Genomic DNA, 10,645 nt, shown 5'->3' with positions numbered 1-10,645 from the left:
CCAATTTGACTTTTACAGAGTTTTCCTTTAAAGGATATCCATATGGATTGGCTCACCCCATCAAGCTACCTTATTACACAGGTATCGCATACACTCGTGTCGCATACGCGTCTAGTGGGCAAGCTTATCCCTAGCCTGGTAGAGTGCACTACTAAACAGTCGAGTTCGCGGCATAAATAGCACAAACCAAGCGGTGGAGACTAGCAACGGTGAACACTGTCATACAGCTGTATCGTGGCAAACCGCTTCGATAAATTTCTTCGGTCCGAAAGATAGAAACAAGAGGAAGGGTGCCAAGAAGATTCTCGATATGTCTAACCACGACAGTGGCGAGATATCGAGCGAGCGAATGGCCTAAGGCTACGATTAAGACGGGCTATATCAATCATTTTTCAAGGCATGTCATGTGCTGCTCCCACTCAGTTGTACAACTGATGACCAGAAGAGCAGCTAAGGCCTCGCCGCGCTCTGTGGGTAGGACGGGCCATGTCAGCAATGTGGTTGAAAGTAATGACACTGATCTACGTGCGCCTACAATAGTGGTAGGGGTAAAAGTCCTCATCCCTGAACAGTTCTCACCGCGCTGTGGGCCGTGTGAGTGTTCCCGATTTTGGTAATGAGTTTTTTCTTTTTCTTTCTTTTTTTTTNTGTTTTTTTTTTTTTTTTTTTTTTTTTTTTTTGCAGAAATAAAAAAATAAAAAAATAAATACTATGGTATCAGGCGAAAAAAGAAACCATCCCTTGTCGCCGTACGTGTGTACCTCGGGCTTTATTAACTGAACTGTTCGCGGGAACCACCAAGTACCTAAATTATTTTTTTGTTTCAAAACTATTACCAAAGTCGGCAATGCGCACAAAGCCCACGCCAGTGGACACTGTACAGGGAGGTGGATTTTTACCCTTACCACCATAGTAAAAATAAAGCTACTCCGCGGCAGATACTGCAAACTCCCCTCGGATAGTTAGGTTGGTGAAGACCCACGCCTATGCGTACGGTAACAGGGGAGGGGGTTTCGGTTTGCCTGCTCCTGTGGTAGAAAGCTTCTCTCTGAAGAGACGGTCTCATAGGTGAGCAAATCAAATAGAAAACTAAACGGAAACTATCCTTGTAAAAAGTCTTCTGATGCAAACCAGGACTGGGGCTTCTTGGTCGAGGACCGGAGTAGTCGCTCCAGCTCAACGTGCAAGGATCGCAAGACTACATATCTCACCGTACATAATATCAACAGCGACGGCAGGACCCACTGAAAAACAACCGCTAGACTTCTAGCCTGCTAAGGCTAGATTCTAGAGCAAGGTGTTGCAGCTTGGACAGTCGATCTTTGCGCCGATGTGCAAGACATGACAAGCACAACAAAGACAAGGCCTACTGGGCTGAATGAAAGCAGCAGAATCTGACTCAAGGGAAAGAATAAGAGGTAGTATTGGAGATGGAGATATATCCAGTGGCGATATAATCCTCGGAAATGAGCGGTTGCAGTTGTAAGCGGTATGTGGGCAGAAGAACAAAAAAGAAAAAAAAAAGAAAAAAAGAAAAAAAAAAAACCCCCCCGTTGGATGCGACTGAGAAGGAAACATCATACAAGTTTCTTTTAGTTCAGAAACGTTTGTCATCCGACGCAGGTCAAGGTATAAATATCTATAATAGCAGCACGGCCGAGAGCAGAAACTTTATTCCTGGCAAGCTGTATAACTCAGACGCCAATGTGTATACACTGTTCTAAGGGGATGAACGAAGAGTACAATAGCGCGGTAGCTGTAAGGCTATTGCCTCTCACAGCTCCTTGCACAAAGTGCAGCCTGTGGCGTCTATTTGTCGCTGTTTATCCATCGGGAAACCCTTCTCCTTGAAATCATTCCCAACAAACTGGCCTAATCGCAGCCATGGGTCTGGGATGAGTAGGACTTCGGTTAATGCCAAGGACTTGCAGGAGAAATGGGGAAAAAATTCCGAGTGCAGCAATGGAGGAAGCATCGCCGCCCTACCATGGACTGCACGTAGTAGAAATGTATGATCTCCCACAACACGAGCCCAAGTCTACCGAAGTAAACGTGGTTAGCGTGAAATGCTGAGCCACATAACGTCAAGAGGATAAATTGGGAATGTGGACATTATGAACCCCTTACTTCTAAGCCCTTTCGTGTTGGGGGCGATAAGTACAACGTACAGCCCCCAATTAAATAAGATGTCTTACTAAGATGTCACCGAGGCCGAGCTGCGATCCCTTGTACTACGCGGGGACAAGGCTCCAAAGTCGGCCCGTCGATTGTCAAGCAAATCGGCCAGGGCCGAGTACATTTCCGTGAAGTTGACTCGCATCGCCTTGGCTTTACTATGCATGCACTACTCGTAGAGACAGCATCACTGTGTCGCGGACCGACTAACCCAATTAATATATGAGGGTCCTTTCATCTGATAGTTTAAATGCAATAGAAGCGTGGATAACGTGGATCCAGTTCAGATGTGACCTCTGAGTTGCATCCTAATGTCCTATTGCTACCACAACTATGTGACCTTCTGCTTCCAGCACGGAGCAAGTTATGGAGGATACACGTCATTACGGCATTCTCTCCGTCAGGGGTCGGGTACTAAATCCGGACGGTATTCTATAATTTAAGCATCTCGTAATGATCTACAAGTACGGATGACTATGTTTGCTCCTTCGGCTTGGCCGACCGTGTTTCAACTAGATAGAACGCTTAGCGGGAGCAGCACCATAAAATTCCTCCGTCCGTGGAGGTAGAAGGGGGAGAAAAAAGGTCGCATGGTCGACAAGGAGATTCCCTTCTAAATTTGGTGCTTTAGCAGTCTAAATCCAGTCCGGCCCAGCGGGTCGGTTAATGCGATAAAGGCACATCGTCCCAAGTTGCTGGACCTTTTTCATGCGCCTACGAGTCATGGGGGCGAAGACTTTGGACGTTTCAAACATGCGCGCGCCAATGGACGACCTTGTCGGTTTCCTTGCTCGCCAATTAGAGGGACAGAGAGGGTTTTCATTCTGCTCTGGTATAGAAACAAAAACAAGAAAATAATATGGGTGGAAAAATCGCGCGCTCCCCCTGAATTATACCCATCTTTGCCATTTACTTCTGACCATAGCGGCCTGTGCGCCAAGCGCCAAGACTACCAAATCGTATAAGTGAGGCCTACCGCATCGTTTATGGGTTATGGGTGATAGGGACGGGACCTCCCTGTGTAGATCATAGGGTTCAGAAGTGCACAGAAGACTCCATAAGTGGGAACAAAGGCAATGTAGATCCTACAATAGAGTGGTCCGCCAGGCTGAGCAGACAACCGAGGTCTCGGTTCACACATTAGAAATTTGGACTACGCTAGAGCCTTCTGTTCGGCAATTAAGCGACCACTAAAATCGGCACGCGGCATCGCTGCAGCGCATACTACTTAGATCCCGTTCGACAAGAGCAACTTTGTTCACTATTACGGAGTCCAAGTCCGAGCTGGGCCGATTGCACCACAAGGATGCCTCCGTGGAACCCGGCCATCTATCCGCAACTTTGAGGGTGGCGTTTTGGATGGAGCCCGGGCAGGTGGGCACGGAGATGAAAATTGGTCCACAACATCGGGAACAACATCAACTTTGGGATTGTCAAACTTGTATATATGTAACAGAAGATAGCACTCACTGGGAGCATTTCCACTATGATACATCGTAGCCAAAACCACGGCTCTTTGTGACCTGTTAAAAGACCTTGTGATAATTATCGCTCTCAATTTGTTGAACTTAGACATCATCCGTATCTGGACATCACGGGCTGGCAAATTACATTCATTTCCTGATAAGGCAGACTTTGCTTCAAGGCTTTCACTTTCTTTCTTTCTATTGTAAACTCTTTTGTGGTTTTTTGGGCTTTTTTTTTTTTCTTCCTTCTTCTTCTTCTTCTTCTTTTCATTTCTTTGTCAACATGAAATCCTCTTTGCTCTCGCTTCTCGCCCTGACGGGGACTGGTGCATACGCTCAAGGGCGTGCCAGTGGTAACAATACGGCGACGCCGAGCGGTCCCTCCACAAACTTGACCGGATTCGACTACATCGTGGCTGGGGGTGGTGCTGCGGGGATAGTTGTGGCACAGCGCCTTGTGGAGAGCGGCAAGTCAGTCATCCTCCTCGAACGAGGCGGCCCGTCGACCCACAGCACTGGCGGCAACAACTCCGTCCCATGGAACAATACCATTACACCATTCGACGTACCTGCATTGTATTCGGCGGTGCCTGGCAGCTCGTACTGCACCGACACCGCCGGCAGCGCTGGGTGCGTCCTCGGCGGCGGCACCGTCATCAACGCCATGATGTTCGTCCACCCGCAGTCGGCCGACTTCAACGACAAGTTCCCAAGCGGTTGGAAGTGGGAAGACGTCAAGGACGCCGCAACTCGTCTGTACGAGCGCATACCAGGCACCACCACTCCCTCTGCGGACGGCAAGCTATACGACCAGGGTGGCTACGACGTCCTGTCCAAGTTCTTTACCACTGCTGGCTTCAAGAGCGTCGATACGATGGCGAACCCTGACGACAAAAAGGATGTCTTTACACATCCCCCCTGGATGGTAAGAATTTTCTTTTTTTTCGCTCTCGTTCTAATATTCCGAAGTCTACTTCCCTGTCACCGGTTCCATCCTGCGGTGTCGGAAAAGAAAGAAGAAGGCGAAGAAAGGCATGACACTGACATTTTTGACTCGTTTCCTGCGCAAAAAAAGATAAACAAGGGTATCCGCTCTGGCCCCATCCAGGGTTACCTTCCCTTGACCTCTGGAAAGAAGAATTTCAAGCTGCAAACCAACTGCAAGGTACTTCGGGCCGTTCGCAACGACTCGACCGTGACAGGCGTCGAGGTGGAGATGGCCGACGGAAAACGCCAGATCGTCTCTCTTTCGGACCCCAAGACGGGCAAGGTGATCCTTGCCGCGGGCACCATGTCGACGCCCAAGATTCTTTTTGCTAGTGGCATTGGCCAGCCAGAGCCGATCTTAACCGCGGCCAAGGTCAACGGCGTGCAGCTGCCGCAGAACAGCTCTCTCATCAACTCGCCCGTCGGCCAGGGCGTCATGGACCATCCAGTGTTTTCGCTCGACCTCAAGGTGAAGAACTCATCTTCGAGCACCAAGCTAGAGTCTATAAACGCCACCACGCTGCTCAAGAGCCCCGCCCAGGAAGATGTTGATCTGTTTGCGCGGGGGTCGGGTCTGCTGGCACAGTCCACGCAGCGGCTCAACTTTTGGTCAGAGATCGGCGGGGACGCGGCAGGGGACGGCCAGCGGCGCTTCTTCCAGGGTACTTGCAGCGTCGGCGGAAGCGACACGCTTAAGATCAAGGTGTACATGACGCACGGACTGACCTCGACTGGCGAACTGGCCGTCAACGCGACGTCCGGGGCGACTATCTGGGCCAAGAAGCCGTGGATGAACAGCGACGGCGACAAAAAGGCCGCCGCCGCCTTCCTTGATCGCATCATCGCCATGGCCAAGGCGCCCGGGAGCAACCTCGAGTTGGCCAAACCCAACATCACGGGCACGGAGCTGGCCCAGAGCTTCGTCTCCGGGTCGCACTACGTCGGTTCTGCGCGCATGGGCGAGGACAACAAGACGGCCGTGGTGGATACAAACACAAAGGTTTACGGTACGGACAACCTCTTCGTCGTGGACGCATCGATTCACCCAGATGTGCCAACCGGCAACACCCAGGTTGCAGTCATGATTGTTGCAGAGCAGGCGGCCGAGAAGATCATGAAGCTGAGCGGGCCGACGGAAGCCAAAGCCTGGAAAAGAGGAGGGTTTAGGCGCTGAGCTAGGATGGAAGCTGCATCATGAAATGTTATTATTTTCCGTGTTTTTCTCTTATTCTTTTTTCCTTTTATCAGTATATACCCAGGGATTTTATATGGTAGTCTTGCGTTTCTGCTTCTTTTTTTTTCTATGCGTTTTTTCCCCCTCACCCCAGTCGAAGTCAGTAGCAACCAGATTTACGCCGCATTAGGTAGCTTATGCTGAGTTGATGCCGGTACTTCTTTCTTCCCTCAGTGTCTATGAAAGTCCAGTACCAGTTATGCGATTTTGATTTTGATTCTGATTTTTTTTCCCCGGCTCTTCTGCGCGTGATTTTTGTTATTGACGCCACTTCAACAATGCGCTGCAGTTTTGTTCCCGTCAATTTCTCTTATTTATCCGAGTCTAGATGCGAACAACGCATGGAAATATAGATTTCTTTGAGTCTAATCAGAAGAAATTGATCACAGGTGATATCATCTAGTTAGGTAGTAAATGTTATGCGCAAAGCTGTCGCATGAATCTTTGCGTAGGAAAAAAAAGATGTCGGTGAGTCTATCCAGGTTTGCACGACACGAACTTCCCATCGACCAGGTAGGTACCTAGGACCGGTATCCCACCCTAGTCATAAAAAAAAAAAAAAAAAAGAAAAAGCACGACGGAAATGTTTCATGTGGGAAATGAGCTAGAAAATTTGGCTTGTGGGTTAGGACCAGACCCCAACCCGTTCGATTCGAGACCGCGCGTGATTGATTTCCCACTACCGCCACTTTGACAGAAAGTTCATCAGGGCAGCCATGCGAAGGATGACAAGAAACCCTTGGGCAACGTACGCATACCGGAAAACCTCACTTTTAACTTGGCATCAAAGCATTGTTGATTGACTGCTTGGGGCGAAAAAAAAGACAAAAAAAACGTAAGTTCAATGCAGTAGAAAGTTTACAAATGTACAGTGAGAAACAAAATATATTATGCCGAGGAGCGCATTCCTGTTGTGCATCTCGAGTGTTGCCATTGGGATTGATTGATTGATTGATTGATCGATTGATTGATCGATTGATTGCTTGAAGTAAACTAGTCTAAATCCAGTCTAGTGTAGTAAGTGGAATCAGCCTACACGAGAGAAAAACAGGTGTCGGGGACTTCTAGAAGTGTTCGTCGTAAAGATAGACATGCTCGATAAACAAACGCCAAGAAAGGTGCGATCGGTGGTGCTGTGGAGATGGCCTTTCCCTACTATGGTACATTCGTAGTGGCACGTTCTATTTCTGTGCTTTTGGCATCCAGCTGAGCGCCACAGCCTCCACGTAACCGCAACACCCCGGTGCGGGACCTGCTGTCAAGCCTTGTCAGGCCTGAATTTTGGACCGTTTTTGGTAGCCATGGCCCCCGTCGCCAAGGTTGGCCTGGGTCTTGACCCCAGAGGTACGAACTTTATTTATAGGTTAGTTGGCCCCGCTGCATTGATGGGTCTTGACGGCGATGAAGCATCCAGTTTTGAATACGCCTCCTGATGGGCTTTTCGCTGATTGACCTTTTTCCAATAATATCCTCCTTGTCACTCGCTTACAGCATGTCCCATGCGGTCCTACCCCCTTCGTCATGTCTTAGTTAAGCTGGCTCATCGCGACCCTGAGTTTGCATTTTTCCCCTACTTTCTTCTCTTCTTTGCCTCTTTGTACTATCACGATCAAACACACAGTACAGTCATTCATTTTTCTTTTTCTCTCTGCGTGTCTGAGCTCTTGACGAGGCATTGGTTGACGCTTTCTTTTTGTTTTCTTTCTTTGAATCAAGCGAGGCTCTTCATTCCTTTTCTGTAATCAACACTCAAAACCCATGGGTTCTTGCTTTTACCCCATGTACTGCGCCTTGAATTTTTAAGGGTGGCGGAAGCCATTACAGAAAAGGGAAATAATACCGACCTTAAATCCTTCTGCGACCAGTCAGCAAGCGCGGCTCATCCCGCCAGCCACCGCGATGGGGTCATCATCGGTAATTATTGGACGTATGTCGACCACGACGACGAGCCTCTCGATTTTTCTTTTCGCCCTTATCTTTTTCAGCATCGCAGTCAATGCGCAGTCGCAATCAGACTCACAACAAGATGATGCGTACACCACCGACTTTTCCAAATACCCGCAGTCGGCGCAGCCATGCCTGCAAAAATCCGCCAACACCACAACCTGCACGGGCAGCACGCACGCCGAGATCAACGCATGTCTCTGTCCCGGGACCGATATCAGCAGCTTCCCCGTCCGCGCCGCCATCTGCGTCGGCCGAAAGTCACCTGGCGACCTCTGGGCCGTGTTCGCTCTCCTAAAGGCCGATTGCGAAGACTCCAAGACGCCGCTGTCCGTAACGAGACGCCGCTTCATGCAGATCGCCATCGACGCGGGCACTACGTATACCGGCAGCAAAGACAATACTACCTCGGGTGATTACAAGAGCCCGAAACCGACAAAAGGGGTGGAACTGTCGACGGACAACACCGATTCCGTGACGACGGGCAACAACAACAAGAGCAATAACAATAACAATAACAGCAGCAGCAGCAGCAACAACAACAATGCGGGTGAACTGTCAATGATGGCCAAGATGGGCATCATCATATCCTGCATTGTCATCGGGTCACTCCTCGGCGCTATAATAACATATTGGTTACTACTACGACACAAGAAGAACTCCAACCGGAGGATACCCGATCCGGAGAAGCGACCCATATTCTCCAGTGCTAGTAGCTTGAAGGGAGGCAGTCAAACGCCCCTCTCGAGGGCCTCCACTGTGGGGTCACTGCGTGACTGGCGTATGATGGATCAGGGCGCGACAAGATCTCCTTCTGTGCCAAATGGAAGCATAAGAGGGGTGCCATATCTAGGGGCACCGTCACCCATGACCCCTCAGGGGCGATGGGTACTGGACCCTTTGACTGGCAGGTACATACTTGTCGGCGTACAGCCTCTCCCAGCCGCTCCATCGGGCCCGCGCATGCCCCCACCATCGGTACCACCGACCCCTGCGCCGGAGCCCGTCGAGGCCCCCGGTGTAGACGTGCCGATCGAGATGCCCTCGACTCCAAGCACGGTGACCATGGTCAACTGGCCAACACCAACACCCCAGACAAACACGCAATCTCAGCAAACTACAACCCAACCATACCCTATCCAAACATCGATGCTCCCCCAAAACACCCAGAACAGTCAGAGCAGACAGGGAAGCGTCTCCGTGGCGGCTTCACCTAGCTCAATACACTATCCAAAGGCGACGCCGCAACCGCAGCCGACGGCCGGCGTCCCCAAGCGGCAATACAGCCTTAGGAATATGTTCCATACGAGACAGCCGAATAAAAACCCGGGATACTGGATCTAGGTGGAAAGACGAGAAAAAAAAAGACCCAGAAACAGTGGGGGACTACCGATGATATCATGAAAACCCAGAAAGCACAACGACACTATAGCATGAGGGGGCTGGGCAGCTATTGACAAAAACAAAAAATTCCTCCAAAAAAGATGAAAAAAATTAAAAATTAAATCGAGAAGCTTTACTGCTCCAAATCGCAGTCCACGGCCCTATACTTTGCGGACTGCACAACAATGAGCAACTTTGACCTTTGGTGTCAACATCGAGACCCGCACTGGGGGCCAAACACACAGTGCAATACCAAGGGGGTCTCTGTACATACATACATACATATTATTTAATATCCAACAAACTGGCACATGCTGACCATGTCTATATCTTCAATAAAATTTTCTTTTGTTACATTTCATATTGCGGCTGGGGGATGCGAGCTTTGCGACATGCTTGCTGGTTACAAGCATTTGAGTCTAGACCGCGGCGCGACCAAGAAAACGCCCCTACTATGTACATTGTACAGTACCCATTTTCTGCAGCTAATGTGGGACAGAGGCCTATTCTGCAAGACGCACATACTCATACTGCAAGGCCTCGTCACCAGACGAGCAGACACCAGAGCAACAGCATTGTTTATTAGTTTTCTTAATTTAATATCCGGCCTTGTATGGAGCAAGATGAGAGTTGATAAAAAGAAATATACCATGCATTGCATTTGCATTTCAGGCCTGGTTTATGTATTTTGGTTGGCAATGATTCGACAGTCATCTGAAAACAAACCACATGCAGCTAGCTGCTCGTCCCGAGTTTTACTACGCATAGCCGAACATCAATCATATGAAGCACGAATCGAAAGTGGCTGCTTCATTCGCTTAGTGAGCTGTACATGCAATCAAAAACCAAGCACCGGGTACTGTACGCAATCCTATCCCGTCCGCACCTCCACCGGCAACCAACCCTCTTTTTTTTTTTTTTTTTTTTTTTTTTTTTTTTTTTTTTTTTTTTTTTGTCATTATCCTCCCCAACAGAAGCCAAGCCCGCCTTTTCGGAGCTTCAGCCGATCTATAGTGACGATCACTGACCACTGTTGATCCTTCTCAACCACAACTTTGCTCCCCGCCTTTGATGGTCCTCCAGTCAGTTGCGATTGATTTTAGGCATTATGGGTAACATGCATAACGCCTTGCAGAAGAGCTGAAATAGTATTTGTTTTGAAACAAAATTGTTTCCGTTCTTTATTCTTTGCTTTAAAATTCAAGAAAACCAAGAGAAAATAAGAAGGCCGGAGGCGAAACGGAGCTTGAACGTGGGGTTAGCGCCCGCAACCTTTTTGCCTCCACTGCACCCAGCAATCACGGGATAACAGGGGTTCTCTCGGCCTGAAAAAAGCCGGACTCGGCTTCTTAAACCGAGGCGAGTCAACCAAGTCGTCAACTTGTTGACCAACTTCTAGTTCCAAGGTCCGTCGCGACGCGCCCGTAGAAAGGGTTTCTGTTCCAAGAAACTCGCA

At 49.2% G+C, this 10,645-nt stretch overlaps 2 protein-coding genes across 2 annotated transcripts; both read left to right on the top strand.

Annotated features, from left to right (window-relative positions):
- Nucleotides 1–3,924: 3,924 nt before the first annotated feature.
- Nucleotides 3,925–5,802, top strand: PgNI_02001 (uncharacterized protein; the record flags this gene model as incomplete). The annotated part of the gene is made up of 2 exons (XM_031122072.1): nucleotides 3,925–4,566; nucleotides 4,717–5,802. 2 exons carry the CDS (start codon nucleotides 3,925–3,927, stop codon nucleotides 5,800–5,802), a joined length of 1,728 nt encoding a protein of 575 aa, XP_030986274.1.
- A 1,959-nt stretch (nucleotides 5,803–7,761) lies between these two features.
- Nucleotides 7,762–9,150, top strand: PgNI_02000 (uncharacterized protein; the record flags this gene model as incomplete). Its single annotated transcript, XM_031122071.1, has 1 exon — nucleotides 7,762–9,150. The coding sequence occupies one exon, from the start codon at nucleotides 7,762–7,764 to the stop codon at nucleotides 9,148–9,150; it is 1,389 nt and encodes a 462-aa protein (XP_030986275.1).
- Nucleotides 9,151–10,645: the final 1,495 nt, after the last annotated feature.

This window comes from Pyricularia grisea (genome assembly GCF_004355905.1).
Source record: "Pyricularia grisea strain NI907 chromosome Unknown Pyricularia_grisea_NI907_Scaffold_1, whole genome shotgun sequence".
Taxonomy (NCBI): domain Eukaryota; kingdom Fungi; phylum Ascomycota; class Sordariomycetes; order Magnaporthales; family Pyriculariaceae; genus Pyricularia; species Pyricularia grisea.
Note: the sequence above shows the minus strand (reverse complement) of the source record. Positions and strands in the feature narration are given on the sequence as shown.